The following is a 17,298-nucleotide window of genomic DNA, read 5'->3' on the forward strand; positions in this document are numbered from 1 at the left end:
CTTTTCACAAGTTGGAAGCTTAGCTGGGTGGGGTCTTGCCCTGAAGTCACCACTAAATCTGTATTAGTTCAGAGTTCTCTAGAGTAACAGAACTTGTAGAATGAATCTCTCTATATAAAAAGGGGATTTTTAAGAATGACTTAGAGGCTGTGGTTCAGATAGTCCAACAATAACTGCCTATGAGCAGAGATCCAAAATGCAGTGGTTGTTCAGTCCAAAGGCTGGATTCTCAACTGGTCTTCAGTATGCACCTGAATCCCACGAAACGCGGCCAGAACGCCAGAGGGGAATGGGCGGCTGGAGAGAGAGAACAAGTTGGCAAAGAGCGAAAGCTTCCTTCTTCCATGCCCTTACATAGGTTTCCAAGAGAAGGTGGAGCCCCAGTTAGAAGTGGGTCTTCCCCCCAGTTGGGGTTCTAATTAACGTCAGATGTAGTCAAGTTGACCACCGAGGATGGCCGTCGCCCACCATTGTTCTTTTACCCAGCCCTGAATGGTAGACACTGGGTGCCCAGTTTCACTGAGGCATTTTCTCAGCTCTGAGCTTACAGAGCGGCAGTATGGCACAGCTCAGCTTCTGGTCCCAGGGACAGGGTCTTGTTGAGATATAGCCGCGAGGTGGATTGGTAGACGCTGGCACCGGAAGGGTGTGTCCTCTCCATTCTAAACGCTATCATTAGCATCGTTTCTGGCCAAGCATATCCCTAGACACGGAGCTCTCTGTGTGATAGACATCGGGTGTTATTTAGACCCTTTGATCTCAGAGGCACCCGTTTCCTCTTCTTTGAGGGGTCTGATGAGCATCCCAGAGCTACCACAGTAAAGATTCCCAGTTGGTTTTTTATCGCCACGGAGTCCCTGTTATTAATTATGACTCTTTATTCTGACAGTTCATTTTTGTGGGAATTTGTCATTGGTGCCGACAGGAAGGGGCTGCTGGCATATCTTCTCTCAGACCTGAAGACACAAGGCACACTCATTTATCCAGCGACTGCTCCTATAGAAAGGCCAGAGTGGGAATGGCAAGACCGGAGGGAGAAACCTTACGGTCTCATGCACAACAGAAGCAAATGTCTGTCCATTTGTTTGTCTGTCTATCGTACCTCAGTGGCCAGTCAGATATTGGCTGTGCCCTTCCTGGGGTGCATAACTTCCCAAGCGGAACAGTAGCTCTCAGTGGACAAGAGGTGGAAACCATACGCCATGGACTCTCAACACACCAACAATCTTATTTTGAGCTCAATGCTGTGTGCTCATTCTTCCAAATCCTGAGTCTGTTGTCCTTAAAATGCAGCTCTGACTAAGGTATACTCTGCTGAGGACTTTCTCGGGGAGAGGCAGCGAAACAAGTTTGCTTGTTGAGGTCACTGCCACTCTACACAGTACCCGCTGGCCTCCGCACATCACCAAAGCCCCTGCAAGGCCTTGCCACCCAAGCTGGCAGACTTTGAAGTGAGATGTTGCTTTTTGGGTAACTTACAGTTCTGCGGATTTTCTCAGAAAGATGTCAGGGTGAGGGGAGATGATTAATTTTGAAAGATGAGCTGGTGGCTGTGGCTTCATGTCCAGAGATGGAGACCATAGTAAAGACACCGTGAAGACGTCTGAGCACCCAAGAGCCTCCCTAAAGCCATTCAGAAGAGGTGCAGAAGGGGGGGGGGATTCTTCATACAGATATGTGTGCTTGTTCGTTTGTCAGACAGTTGGCTCCGAGACTTAAGAGCTGGCGATGTTCTGAGAATCCGGTTGACAGAATATCAGCTTCTGTGACTACTACAGCACAGCAAGAGACCAGAGCGGAACAACACAGAAACAAAGGTCACACATCTTTGTTTTGTGGACACAATCCGTCCACCTGTATGGCCACACCTTCCCCATCTCTCCTCTCTACCGAGGGTGCCAGAGGAAGTGTTTGAGGCCCACCCTAATTCAGTATCCTTAACTTTAGCTTACCTAATAATATCTGCCAAGACCCTGTTGACAACTCAGTGTGTGCTTTGAGATTCCGAGTGTTACGAGTCTGTGTGTGTACTGGGGGTGAGTGGGTACAGCCTGACCCAGTGAGTACTCAAAGGCTTGCAGGCTCCCCAGAAATCAGTTCGAGCCGGTATTTGCCTGCCTCACTTTCAAGCTCAGTCTCTCGAGACCCAAGTCCATCCTTCTGGTCTGAGAAGACCTGACAAGAAGGAAGCAGGTGGCACTGGAGATCCCTCCTCTGATGGGTCTTGGCCAGCCTGGGCATACCTACCATCCAGAGGGTCCATGGACCTGACTTCCACCCTTTGATCTCCAGACTTAGAGAACAGATCCTTCTGTGGTCCTGTGGTCACAGAAACCGATATTCTGTCTATGGGAGTCTCAGAACATCGCCCCCTGGCACACTCTCCCTTCTTCCAAAGCCACAGAACTTGCTCACGGTACAGCCAAGCATGTGTGAGAGGGTTTCACTCTGCATCCAGCTTTCCGAACTTCCTTAGGGCCTCCCAGGCTGTGCACAGTGGGCCAGGGTGCTCCATCTCCTCTTGGCAGGACTGGTTAGGCAGCAACCTCACCATGGACATGGACAAAATCCTTCCACCTGGAGCTAAGACTCCATGGCCATGATAAATCTTCCCCCCTCATCGTGTCTGGCTTTTGGAATCACAGTCTGCCATTTGTAACATGAAAAATGTCGGTGTGCTGGCTGGAAGGGCCAGGCACATGGTAAGACAGTTAATGCTCCTACCTCGGCTTCAGACACAAAGCCTTCTCTTTCTGCAGCTGGAAATGGGTACGGCCGTGAATGCAAAGAGCTCTTTCAACATTGGATTTTAAATTATTTGAATTAAATCTGGAATCCTTCCGGGCCCTGAGCTCTCTCGGTTATTCATCACTGGCTAAGTGTAGAAGTCTGTTCGGCCTCTCCAGGGACTACCTGACTTCGAAGCCGCATCTGAAATGCTATAAACTATTTAAAACCCAAAGCCTGGCCGTGTTTGATTGGAGGGAGCGCATTAACACGCGCTCCACGAAACTCTGGGGAAAGGACGGCTATCTCGGTGGGGCTCTCCTCTGGGTAATCACCGTAATACACTTGTAAACAGACCTCTTCCCCCACGGAGACAGGGTGATGCTTTCCCCTTATTTAGCAAACATTGATTTCTTTTTCTCTCTCCTAGTGTCCTGCTTTGCCCGGAAATGGACAAAGCTTCCTCGCTCCCATCCGAGATTCCGCAATTCTCCCACCCCTAGACCTTGCAGTAGTTACGCACGGGCACCAGCAGGGGGCGAAAAATTCTTTTTGTAGTTTAGAGGGTCAAGGCACACAGCTCCTCTGGGACTAGGCTGGATTCAGCAGTTCTATATTTCGGGCTGCCCTAGCTGTCTAAGCTGGGAAAGGGAGGGAAGGGAAGAATCCTGCAGGGAGAGCTGGGGCCAGGGATACAGGGACACCTTGATCTGAAGACTTGAGGGGGGGAGTCCCACAGATATAGGCCAGATCAGGAAGGCAGTGGTATCCTGAACTGAGGGCCTCTACAAACATAGCTGAGGCCAGGGAGGCAGGGATACCCTGAGCTGAGAAGGGAAGAGGACTTGTGTAGACAGAACTGAGGCAGGCAGGCTGTGAGTGCTGGGTGCTGAGAGGAAAACCCTCCTTTGGGTTTGTCATGACATTTTGACAAAGAACTGGGCAGCAGTAGCGGTAGGCGTTTACATGGTAAGACCACAGAAGAAATCCTCAAGGACTGTCTAGGTGTTTCCCTGCGGAGCGACTCTACTCAATGGGCACGTACTCTGCAAAGCTATATGCATTTATCTCCAGGGACACAGGGCCCAGAGAGTGGGCACTGCGAATGGATGATGGTGTGAGCTGATGACAGGGGAAGAAATGAGGGGTTCTGATTGGATGGTAGAGTCTGGGAGTCCTGTGGTTCCACCTCTGATTTGTAGCCCTGACCTCATAGTATGGGCTGAACTGACAAATGGCTTTCACAAATGGTGGGTGGGTTCCTTTGGAGATAAGGCAATGAGAACACTGGCTTCCATTTGAGTCTCGTCTGTCTGTCTGTCTCTCTCTCCTCCATCCCCAAGGCAAATCAGGTTCCATTTGATGAAGTTGTCCAGTACAGTTCAAAATAACAAGGGACAGGGTCTACATGGGAGCTGAATTCACCCCATTGAGCATTCAGGTGAGACCTTAGCTCAGCTGCAATTTAACCAGAAACCTCACAGCTCTGGAGACTCCCAAACCCGTTACAGCCCATTTTAATACCATTTGGAAGATCTACACCAGTGTGAGTTTCCAGCCACATCTGTCCCTGGGAGAGGTCCACGTCTGGTGGTGTTCATCCCATTGAGAGAGAATAGAACCCCACTCTGGCTCGTATACTTCTTTCAAAGTTCTGGTAAATGATACACAAGCCTCCCAAAAGTGCACAGGTGAGGCTAATTGACCAGAGACCAAGCTCAGCATGCAAGTTCTTATGCAGTGTTGGTGGATGGGGCCGGGTGTGGGGGGCCGGAGTGCATACAGCTGGCAGTGGAGCACCTCCCCTGAGGCCCTTACAGGTATTCCTAAGCTCAGGCAGCGCGTATAGGAGGTTGAGTAGCTTATACACGGGATTGGGTCACCTGAGGACAAGTGACATGTAGCCAGAAAGGGCCAGCTAGCCTCAGACTGCTCTTCCAAGAACTGGGAAAGGCCTGATTTCCTTGGTCTACCCAAAGGTGCATCCGAGAGCCCCACAGGAACTGTGGACACATGCAATAAAGGACTCTTCTTTGGTGTTCTAATGAGAGTCAAGTATGAAGTCCTCCCTCTCGATGGTCTATGTGGTAGGGAGAACAGGCTGACTGACTGCAGTTGGTGAGGGCTATCCATCCAGTTCCATCAGAAGGTGAGGTCTGGATATCTTCTTTGACCCCACAGGGTGGGAGGGACATTGAAGTATGGAGGGTTATTGATGCTGGGCAGGCAGGAGGGGAAGCCCACAGACTCTGACTTTGAGCCCAAGAAAGAGAGAGATGGAGGCAAGAGGAGAGGCTGACTTCTGTTAGTGGGGAAGGAAGGAGGAATGAACAAACAGAAAGATGAATAGATGGGTCAACAGAAAGATGAATGGAGGGAAACGATGACGAAAGGAGGTAAAGAAAGAAACAAGAGAGAGGAAAGAGGGAAGTAAGGAGGGGGAGAAAAGGAGGAAGGAAGATGGTAGAGACAGGAGAAAGAGAGAGGAAAGAAGGGCGAAGAGGGAGGGGTGTATGATATGTCTAAGTTGGTAGAAAGATGGATATTTGAATGAATAAGAGGGTGAACGAGTGAGTAGATGAATCATAGATATATGAATGGGTGGATGGGTGGATGTGTGGATGGATGGGTGGATGGGTGGGTGAGTGGGTGGGTGGGTGAGTAGATGGATGCATGCATGAGTGGGTGGGATAGATGGGTACATGAAATGATGGAAGAATAAATGAGGGATGGATGAGCAGATGAAGGGGTATATGGGTAGGTAAGTAGGTGAATAAAAGGATAGGTAGGTAGATGATGGATGGATGGCTAGATGGGCAGGTGAGTGGGAGGGTGGATAGACGGGTTGGCAGGAGACAGGAAGATAGGCAGATGGGTAAGTGCATAGATGGGTAAGTTGCATCTCTGAGACTCAGTTGCTAGGCTACATTCTCTGAGTCTGGGACCATTTAGGAGTACCCAGAGCACGAAGTGGGAATGTAGCCTTCTGTGGAGTTGTGTATAGCCCAAGACCCCTCAGACACCACAGATCTTACAAGGACAATGTGCATCCTGCCATCTGAAGGGCCACCCTGTTCCTTTAGGCTGCTGACATGTGGACCAGTCCCTCTGCAAGAGGATCTGGCCACCAGATGTTAGGTTGGCACTAATGAGCACAGTCTGGTGGTCACTAATTGACTGGGGCTCTGGGCACTAGAGATAGATGGAAACACAGATAATTACGATGATGATGAAGAAGAAGAAGAAGAAGAAGAAGAAGAAGAAGAAGAAGAGGAGGAGGAGGAGGAGGAGGAGGAGGAGGAGGAGGAGGAGGAGGATGAGGATGAGGATGAGGATGAGGATGAGGATGAGGATGAGACTGGTAGGCCTCTCACAGGGCTCGGGGGACCCAGGCAACTTCAAGACAGGCTGTGGGAAGGCAGGCGTGGTTGGCAGCTACGTGGCTATCCATCCCATGTGAATACCCAGCACTTTCCCAGGTATCCCATGACCTGCCCACCTCCCGCCATGACCTTAAAATAGGAAGTGGGGTCACATGGGAGCAGGAGAAGATGCCCGGCGCTACACACAGTAGAGCAGAAACAAGGGAGTGTTTGCTGAATGGAAAGAGAACAGTGGCCCTCCAGGGTGAGCACTGGTGAGGGGGATGGTGTTACAGCCAGTTTGTCCATAAACTTGTTCAAGCGATTTATGAGGCTTGGCTGGCTTAGGGTAGGGGCAACAGACCCAGGCAGCTTCTAATTGAAGTCGGGAGAGGAGAGATTCTGTGTTAATGGCAAGCACACCCTCACTGTGGCTGCCCCCCGAAACTGCACTGTGAGCCAGCTACCGAATGTTTCTTTCTTACTGGTAACACATACCTGCCGTGACAAGAAGAATCGAAGGTCGCAGCCACGCTAAGGTGCACACGGTACTTCCGAGGCATACTGACCCTGGGACTCAGGATTCTAAAGAGGGCTGAGGAGGTTCCCAGCACCTAAGAAGCACATGGAATTTCTGCCTGGGGCAGCTCCAAACCAGCCCAACATCACGTTCAGAGGCTATGGCTCATAAACCTACCCATTTTTATTTCCAATGGCCTTGTGCCTACTTGAGGGGATGCCCTTGGCTCCTCCATGGCAGGCTCTTCAGAATCCCCCTAATTCTTTGTCTTTCACACAGTAAGGCACTGGTGTTGGGACAGAGTGTTTGCTGAGCCTGTGCCATGCTCTGGGTTGGGCCATGCCCTCTCTGGACTCCAACATAAAACCCAGGAAAGATGATCAGTCAGTCAGGCTCCAGCATCCAGGAATCCCATGTGGCGCCTGACAAAGGTCTACTCCTGGCTGAGACACACTGTCCCATGTGAACAAAGTAATGCTGTTCCTGGGACCAATCAGCTGGGTGTGTGGAACCCTGGCAGTCACAGCTGACCTGGGACAGAGGGGCGGGTGATGGCATCTCACCAAGAGTGGCACCCCTCCTAGGTTCGGCAACAAGACATGTAAGGAAAGGGGCTGGAACGCTCAGATGGAGATCCTGAGGCTTCTTCCTGGCCATTCTGTCCTCAACTGTTCACTCCAGACTACAGATTGACTTTCTCAAAAGTAGGTGATTGAGGGGACAGAGAGGGACCTCCAGGGTCTTAGGTGACAGTTCAGTTGACAAGGTGGTAATGCCTGAGAACGGCACCCTGAGACACTCAGAGAGTGTCCTCTGGTCTCCACAGGTACCCACCCACAAACGCATGTAATATATACTTGTACCCATTCACTATTTACTCATACACAGGCGCACGCTCGGCGGATCGGAGGATGAGATTACTCATACGCATGCGTGTGAGTGCACGCAGGCGCACTCACGGTGGATCGATGAGAGACCCGAGAGAGCTGGAAACCCAACTCGGAGGCAGAGGAGGAAGTCATGTCTGGGGAGGGGACAAAGCTAGGTTGCCTGTCTGTACTTGTGTAAGCATCAACTGGCCCCTTGGCCACTGAGATCACGTGCTGTTGTCTTAGCAGGGTGCCAGGGAGCCTCAGCACGCCATGACACACGCATGAAAGGTGCCAGGGAGCCTCAGCATGCCATGACACCCGCATGAAAGGAAGTAGTTCAAACTGTCCCTCCTGTCCTGTCTCCCAGGTTAGCCCACGGCCACTGAGACACACCCATGTCACTGTCCAAGAGCCCTCTGCCCCACCACAGGCCACGTTCACATCCAGAAAGCTTTGCCACTCATCTGGTTTAGTTGGAAAGACACGGCAGCGCCTGAGAGATGAGCACATGGGGCTTTTGTGATGCAAGTAGGATGGAACCCCAAGTGGCATCATTCCACCCCCACAGCCAGGTAGCAGTATAGTTCTCAAAATGTGGAACTTTAAGTCTTGGTGATCCAGCAACAAGAGCAAACGAGTAGATTACACAGAGTTGGGTTTAGGTAGAGGACATGGTCAATCCAACAGTCATGGCCACTGGGGGCCTTTACAAGGTCAAGAATTCCTGGCTGGGCACAGGACAGAGGGGGCCTTGCATAGGCAGGTCATACTATTGCTGAATAGGCCCATTGTCTCCCTGGCAATATGGCGCCCACACCATGCAGGGCATCTTCACCAAGCTGTTCCCGACCCCTGACAGAGACCTTGTCTGAGGACTTCGGGATCTGGCTCTGCAACCTCTGTGGGAACCTACTGTTTTGGGGCCTGGGCATCTATCAGGGGCCTGACCTAGGCATTGGAGAACATGAATGGTCATAGGGCCTATGCTTATGCCTGACCTGGGTCCTTGGCCCACTGTGGGTGGCTATGCATCTCGTGGTCTGGGTAGGTATAGAACAGAGATGGTTATAAGCCGCCATAGAGATGCTGCACACGGCAAACATGGCTAGGCAAAGAGTGAAGATCTCTCTCTCTGCTCCACCTCAGCCCCTGTTCTGTGTTTGTTTCCCCTAGGGGTTCTTTGAGGAAAAGCCTCTAGTGACCACCACATTTTTGACACCCCCTGCAAGGCTCAGTGACACCGAGAAAGCCACATTTTCAGTACATGTCCACACTGCCAACTCCTATCAACCTATTGACTGGACATCTTCATGCGAGCCCTCAGCCCACTCACTCTGTCGATATGTCTGCACCATGTGTCTCAATGGCACAGCCTTGTGACAGAGTAATGCCTGCTGAAATATCTGCAGGGCCAGTAGGGCATGGAGGGTGCTCTGGGCATAAAGACCCCAGGCTCTCGGAAGGGCATGGCACCAGAGGGGACGCTCTGACAGAACTTGCTGGATGGAGGAGGCATCTGGCTTACCTGTGCCTTTGCACACGATGGAGGGGAACAGTCGGATGAAGCCACCTTTCCAAGGCCCTTCCCATCATCAGGGGACAGGGAAGTTGTGCTCGGGGTCAATTCTCTTTTATTTTTCTCCTGAGTCGAGTGTCAAGTCAGGTCTCAGAGCCAGTATGAGCTTGTGTGTGTCTCTGAGGCCTCAGCAGGTGGCTTCCAGCTTCCTTCCCAGTCTTGTTCCGTAGCCCTGGTCCTTGTTTGTGAGCACCCTTCAATGTCTATGCCTTTCCCAGACACACAGGTGTCCCCAACTCCAGAGGGGTCACCTCTGTGTGAGCTGATAATCAAATGAACTAGAGATGGTGCTCTTGGGCACCTTAGGGTGTACAGAGAGAGATGAAGGCTCCTGACCTGGACTGGAACAGGGACAGAGAACCAGAGTCAATTAGACAGAGTGGGGAGACATTCCTGAGAGCTTCCCGGAAGAGTACGTATTCAAAAAGCAATGTTTTGAGGGTCTGCTAGACATTGTCCCTTGAGCCTGGGAAGTGAAGAGTCGTCTTCCTGTACAAGGCAGCGCCCTCAGGCTGCCTCGTTCTGAAATGAGGCCTCTTGTGTGAGAATCCCCAGGCCTCTCAACCTCACCCAGGACTCTCTCTGTTTATCTCACCCTTCAGGGTATACAGGGGTTCAGAGCCCCACCAAAGGCTCTGACGCTCACTGAGGACAATTGTTACTTCATCTGGATTGTTACATATCTGTCAAGCACCCTTGAAAAGGCCTTGCAGGTCAAGGTCACCTGAGAGGAGTTCAGGTCACCAAGGATGATGGAGGGTTCCTGGGCACTGGGGTCAGTCTGCTAGCTGTGCCTGGGAGACCTCTGGGAACCCTGGAATCCTGTGAACGTCCAGGGAAACCTATTGTGACACGAACTGGCCCGAGAAGGCTCATCTGCCTCAGTCTTGGCGTCACTCAGAAGGGTTTGATTGCAGACATGTTTAACCCACTGGCTCTAGATTTTCCTGCTGTGATTTTTGACAATGGATCTGGGCTCTGTAAGGCAGGACTGTCTGGGGAGATTGGGCCCCGCCATGTCACCAGCTCCATTGTGGGGTACCCGAAGTTCAAGATGCCCTCAATGGGAGCCAATCAGAAGAAGTATTTTGTTGGGGAGGAAGCCCTCTACAAACAGGAAGCCCTGCGCCTGCATTCCCCCATCGAGCGGGGGCTGGTCACAAGCTGGGATGATATGGAGAAGCTCTGGAGACATCTCTTCGAATGGGAACTGGGCGTGAAGCCCAGCGAACGACCAGTGCTCATGACGGAGCCCTCCCTGAACCCGCGGGAGAATCGGGAGAAGACAGCGGAGATGATGTTTGAGACCTTCGAAGTGCCCGCCTTCTATCTCTCAGACCAGGCCGTGCTGGCGCTCTACGCCTCTGCCTGTGTCACGGGTCTGGTGGTAGACAGCGGGGATGGGGCCACCTGCACTGTCCCTGTCTTTGAGGGTTACTCCTTGCCTCATGCAGTCAGCAAACTTTACGTGGCTGGCAGAGACATCACGGAGTTCCTCACCCGGCTCCTCCTGGCCAGCAGGAGGGCCTTTTCATGCCCACTAGAGAAGGCCCTGGTAGATGACATCAAGGAGAAACTATGCTACGTGGCCCTGGAGCCTGAGGAGGAGCTCTCTCGGCGGGAGGAAGACATCTTGAGGGAGTACAAACTGCCCGATGGGAATGTCATCTACATCGGAGATCAGCTGTACCAGGCTCCAGAGGTCCTGTTCTCTCCAGACCACCTGGGCATCCACGGCCCGGGGCTGGCACAGATGGCATCCAACAGCATAGCCAAGTGTGATGCCGATATACAGAAGACCCTCTACGGGGAGATTGTGCTGTCAGGGGGCACCACGCTATTTCAGGGGCTGGATGACAGGCTCCTGCGGGAGCTGGAGCAGCTGGCTTCCAAGGGGGTCCCCATCAAGATCACCGCACCCCCCGATCGCTGGTTCTCCACATGGATCGGAGCCTCCATTGTCACCTCTCTGAGCAGCTTTAAGCAGATGTGGATCACCGCCGTAGACTTCAAGGAGTTTGGGGCATCGGTGGTCCAGAGACGGTGCTTCTGAAGGAGTCCCTGCTCCCAGTAGCCACGGTGTCCCTTGGGAGGGACGCCCATGGGAAGTGAGCGTGCTCACAACTTTAGCACCATTTTCAATAAAAGATGAATGGTCAAGGACTGGGCTTGCCACGTTCGGTTCATTCTCTGAGGTTGCAGAGTTGCTCTGAGTGAGTGCGAGTGTGTGTGCACACGCTCATGCATAGGTGTGTTCACCTGTGGATGGGTGCCTGTGTGCGACCTCGGGTATCCTTCCTCAGGAGCGGCCTTGTGTAGCAATAGGATGTTAGGCTCTTTGGATTCTTTGTGGGGCACCATCCAGTTCCCAAATGAATCACACATGGAGTCTTATTATTCATAAATGTCCAGCCTTAGCTTGGCTTGTTTCTTGCCTATTTTTTTTTTAACTTGTGTTATCCCATCTACCCTTTGGCCGCTGGGTTTCCCCCGTTTTCTTAGGTCTTTAAATCTTACTCTGTGGTTTGCTGTGCAGCTCAGTGGCTGCCCCTGGTGACCCTTGCTCCTCCAGCTCCTACTCCAAACCCCCCTCCCAGTTTTCACATATTTTCTCTCTGCCTGCCAGCCCCGCCTGTCCTTTCTCCTGCCTCTCTATTGGCTGCTCAGAGCTTTATTAGATCATATGTGTTCGAGACAAAGTATCACAGCTTCACAGAATTAAGCAAATACCACATAAACAGAAGTAACACACCTTAAAGTAATGTTCCCAACATCCTTGCTTTTATTTCTTCTTTTATTGATTTTTTAAAGATTCATTTTAGGAACCAACCACAGTTTCCCCTCCCTTCTCTTCTCCTGTTCCCTCCCCCTACCTCCTTTCTACTCACCCCCATCCACATCTCAGAAAGGGTAAGGCCTCCCATGGGAGTCAACAAAGCATGGCATACCAAGTTGAGGCAGGACCAAACTCTTCCCCCCTGCATCAAGGCTGAGCAAAGCATCCCAACATAGGGAATAGGTTCCAAAAAGCCAGATCATGTACCAGGGACAGATCCTGATCCCACTACTAGGGGCCCCATGAACATACTACGGTCACCCACATACAGAGGGCCTAGGTTAGTGTCATGCAGGCTCCCTAGCTATCGATCTACAGTACATGTGTAGTGATTTCATTTGTATTTTAGTAAATAAAGCTTGCCTGAAGATCAAGGAGTAAAACAGCCCCACTGGTCAGCCTTACAGACCAGGCAGTGGTGACACACACCTTTAACCCCAATAGCCACACTAGTTTGTCACAGAAACTGGGCAGTAGTGGTGCCTGCCTTAAATACCAGCCCCAGGGAGGGATAGCGGGTGGGAGGAGACAGCTCTCAAATACAGTCTTATTCAGAGATTCCTGGAGGCAGAGTCGCCATTTCGGACTGAGGTAGAGGTAAGAGCAAGTGACTGTCTGAGGATGTTTCTCAGCAGCCTTTGCTTCTTCCTCTTGCAGGGAGGGGCTTAGTGAGTTTGGTCAGATTCAGGGACTTCCTGTGGCCATTTTGAGTTGTTTACATCCCTGCAGTACTGCTACACAACTATGTTGGTACTGGAAATTGAACCTGCATTCTCTGGAAGAGTAGTTGGTACTCTTAACTGTGAAGACATCTCTCTGGTCCCTCTGTGTCTTTTTATGTGAGTGCTGGGGATTAAATTTGAGTTCTCATATTTGAGTATAAATAACTTTACTCTCTAGACTATCTTCAAAGTAACCTCAATAGGCTACCCCACTCCTTTGAAAAAGCACTGGTCTCCAAAATATACAAAGGACAGAAGAAACTTGACATCAAAAGAACAAATAATCCAACAAAAATGGGGTACAGACCTAAACAGAGAACTCTCAACAGATGAATCTCAAAGGGCTAAAAGGCATTTAAGGAAATGCTCAACATCCTTAGCCATCAGAGAAATGCAAATCAAAACAACTGTGAAATTCCATCTTACACTTGTCAGAATGGCCAAAATCAAAAACACTGATGACATCTTATGCTGGAGAGGATGTGAAGTTAACAGAACACTTTTCCACTGCTGGTGGGAGTGCAAACTTGTACAGCTGCTTTGGAAATCAGTATGGTGATGTCTCAGAAAATTAGGAAACAATCTACCTCAAGATCCAGCAATATTACTGTTGGATATATACCTAAAGGACACTCAATCATACCATAAGGATGTGGGCTCAACTATGTTTATAGCAGCATTATTTGTAATAACCAGAACCTGGAAACAACCCAGATACCCCTCAACCAAAGAATGGATAAAGAAAATGTGGTCCATTTACACAAGGGAGTACTACTCAGAGGTAAAAAATAATGATATCTTGAAATTTGCAGGCAAATGGATAGATCTAGAGAAAAACATATTGAGTGAGGTGACCCAGACCCAGAAAGACAAAATAGTATGTACTCACTCATAAGTGGCTTTTAGACATAAAGAAAACAACAACAACAACAACAAAACACCCTAGAGTTCACAACCCCAGAGAACCTAGACAACAAAGAGGATTCTAAGAGAGACATACATGGATCTACATAGAAAAGTGAAAAAGACAAGATCTCCTGAGTAAATTGAGAGCATGGATGTCATGGGAGAGGGCAGAAGGAGAGAGGGGAGGAAAGAAGTGGAGCGGACAAAAATGTATAGTGCAATATAAACAATAAAACTGTGGTGTTCTCCCAGACAGAGTAAACTGATGCTCCTTTGTACACTGTGGTGATATGTTGCTTGTAATCTAACAAATAGAGCTTGTCTGAGGATCAGAGTGTGGAGCAAACCACTAGGTAGCCATAGAGGCCAGACAGTGGTGAGAGCTACAAATGTTTTAATCTGTCCAAAAGAGTAACAGAGCTCACACAAGGGGATCTCAGCACTTGGGATCCTTTAATCCCAGCACTAGGTGGATGGAGACAGGAGTGATATGGATGAGCAGAGAGAGGACTATAAGGTGGGAGGAGACAGGAGCTCAGTGCAGTCTGAGGATACAGTCTGAGGATGCAGTCTGGAGATGGATACAGTCTGGAGATGATGCAGTCTGGAGATGCAGTCTGGAGACGCAGTCTGAGGATTCGTAGACATGATCGCCCCTTCGATCTAAGCACTGGTAGAGGTGAGCCCTCTCTAGCGGCTGATTGCTCTGCTTTTCTGATCTTCAGCATTAACCCCTATTGCTGACTCTGGGTTTCTATTATTAAGAACAATTAGAATTCACATGTCATTCATCTTAAAAGGAGTTTTCTAAAGACAAGGGGAAACATTACAGAGGGGACTTGTAGGGGCCAATATAGTAATTGACAGTTCTCATGCATAAGCCTTAAGTCAGATGAGCTGATAATCCATGCACAGACAGGAAGGATGACCATATTTGGAATGAGAGGAGGGCTTTCCATGTGTGAACAGTATCTAGCGCCCTATATTCTGCAGTGTGTTCTGCCTTGGGGCTTGACTTGAAACACCTTCAGATCTCAGCTGCTCCTCTAGAGAACAGTTCAGGATTTGGGAACTCCCGGGAGCAGGTGCTCTGAGCAACTCAGAGACCCAGACTCATACTGAAGACTAGACACAACTGAAGCAAGGATCTCACCAAGGTGCCCCCCATATACCATCAACCATGGCCCATTGTACAGCACAGCCACCACCTGAATATCACAGAGTGTTTAGTTATTGTCTCAAGCAGCGTTAGGTTGCGAAGGCTGGGGCTGGCTCTGCCTCTGCCACCTCCACGGTACCCTGAAATCCTAGCACCCAATTCAGGGTCAGAAGGAGATGGAGATAGGGCTGGTGCCCCAAATGCCTCACCAAGGTAGGGCTGGGGTGCAGGACTGCAGGTGCAGTTGATAACCATGATGAGGCCAGTCTGCCAGTGGGCAAGCAAGGTTGCTTCAGGAGGACACAGCCGCATAGGTAGAAATCAAAGCTTCTGGCCACCAGAAGCTACACCAGGCCAGAAGGATCTTTCCCAGAACCCTCAGAAGGAACAAACCAGGTTTGACCTCAGACTTCAACATTCTCATGGGTGAGGAAATTCTCATTCATGAATCTACCTGGTTCTTCCCCCAGAACTATCCTCCACCCGGGAGACTTCATCCTCCCAGGATACACACACTGAGAAGCCCAGCCCAGGCACTCACTTGCTCGCTTGCTCGCTCACTCACTCACTCACTCACTCGTCCTTCATTCATTCACTTCCTCTGATCCAGGAATCCACATCTCATTCACCCACTCATTCTTTATTTCCACCATCATCTCACTGCCCTCAAAGGAAGCCCACAGTGCAAGGAATGGATGTGTCAGCTGTGGGCCCCCAGGAAGCAGAGGAGGTTTGGAAGATAGGGAGAAGAGAGCCGAGAGGCCAGTCAGCGAGGCCGGCTGACTGTGCAGGTGACAGAATAAGCCCTGGGAAGGGCAGAGCAGGAATTCCATGTCCCTCAGTTGCTCTCCTGTGTAGTGCTGGTGCGGGGGTGGGGGCGGTGTTCAGACTCTGCACACCTGTGAGGGCCAGATGCTGTCCAGATGTGTGATGTGAGAACCAAAGAGCCCCAGGTGTGAATTTCTTCTGGCCCTGAGCCTTGGCCTCCTACGAAGTTTTAATGTCCCAATGGGATGTTTCCAGGGGCAGATGAGCTGCGTGTGAGGAAGAGACGGTGTGCCCACCAGTGCCTTAGCCACCACTTGTTGCACCCAGGGTATGAGTCTGAGCAGCCAGTTACTCTGTCCTTCTCTGGAACCAGCAAGAGACGGGGTTCTAATGATTCCTATTGAGCCACAGGGTAGGGAGAGCCTCGGGCTCCAAGTGCGCACCTGTCCCCTTCCATGGCTCCTTTATTTCCAGGGCTGGGCAGGGCTCTGGGGACTTCCAGGCTCCCAGTTTTTTGTGTTGTTACAGAATTTCTGTCCACGAAATGAATCTAAACACATAGTCCACCTAATTCCTCATGAGGGAGCTGCTTAAGAGCTCAGCCTGGAGCTTGGCAATCCAACAGAGATAATCAGAGCAGCGTGGCCGGGAAGCCAGGGCGTTCTGAGGGTCCAGCATACATGTGGTGGCCAGGACCTCTCCCCAGGGCTGTCCCTTCTAGATAACCTTGCTGACTCCATGCTGTCTCAGAGGTGGCTTCCATTCTTTCTAAGATGTAAGAAACAGCTATCCCCAGGTGTCCTTGGCTGCAGGAGAAACCATGACTCTGGGACCGGCACTTTCCATTCCTCTCCATGATGGTTATTTACACAAGGCCAGCAGTCCAGAGGGGATGGTGGGCTGCACTTGGGCTGGCTGAATCTCTGGAGGCTGAGCTGGCTGGTTGGTGTCCTCTTATGTGGGGCATGGACGGGCTTCCTGGACCTCTATATGTTGGGAAACTAAGGTCTGTCTCTCCACCAACTCTGAGTCAGCAGCCTGATGTGCCCACTCCCACCCCCTGAATAGTATCCTGTGCTTTCTTTGTTCAGTGAGTGTCAGGACTGCTCCCAGCCTCTGGAGACAGGTTCAACAGCTCAGCTAGCTGGGACCATCCTCTCACCTGGCTCCAGGAAGGAAACCAAAGCCAGTTCCAGTCTTGCTTTGTCGTAGGTAGAAACCTTTGTAGCCCACAGAAGCTGACTACAGGGTGCCAGGATACTGGCAGCTCCCTCCTGCCTGGCCCTGCCCAGCCTGTCAACAGGACACTTGTATAAAACCATCTTTCCCTGCTGACTTTGTAGCCGCCTCCCTCCAGCTTTGTCTTTCCTACGGATGCCCATAGTTTCAGACGTGTGTGCTGATCCCGTGCTCTGTAACAGTGTTTCTGGGCACTGTCATCGGATAACAATACCCCAGCACAGGAAACAATGTAAGCATTGTCGTGGCTGGCCTTGGCTCTGAGCAGGAGAAACGTAAGCCGTCCCCAGTTATCACACCCATGGGGAGGAGGGCTGGGCTCCGGCTCACACGAAGACATAATAATTTTCTCCCATTATTCAAATCTCCTATTTCTCTGGCTCCACCTTTTGGCGGCAGCTGCTGGGATGAGAGGGACCTGCATATTGGGACATCTTCACACCTGGGCCAGCTGGGCTGGGTCCAGAGACCCACAGGGACCAGGGAGACCAATGCTGCTCCCAAGGTTCCTTCAGGGACCCCGGGAAGCAACAAGGGCACCCAGCAGGTCATTTTCTGGTTCTGCCCCCTCCCCTCCCCCCACACACTGTTGTCTCTTGACCCAGGGCCCA

General features: G+C 50.9%; 1 protein-coding gene across 1 annotated transcript; it reads left to right on the top strand.

The window, feature by feature from the left end:
• Positions 1 to 9,755: 9,755 nt before the first annotated feature.
• Actrt2 (actin related protein T2) lies at positions 9,756 to 11,220 on the top strand. The gene has a single exon (XM_048416460.3). It carries the CDS (start codon positions 9,977 to 9,979, stop codon positions 11,108 to 11,110), a length of 1,134 nt encoding a protein of 377 aa, XP_048272417.1. The 5' UTR covers positions 9,756 to 9,976; the 3' UTR covers positions 11,111 to 11,220.
• The last annotated feature ends 6,078 nt before the right edge of the window (positions 11,221 to 17,298 follow it).

Source organism: Myodes glareolus, chromosome 6 (assembly GCF_982192425.1).
Source record: "Myodes glareolus chromosome 6, mMyoGla1.1, whole genome shotgun sequence".
Taxonomy (NCBI): Eukaryota; Metazoa; Chordata; class Mammalia; order Rodentia; family Cricetidae; genus Myodes; species Myodes glareolus.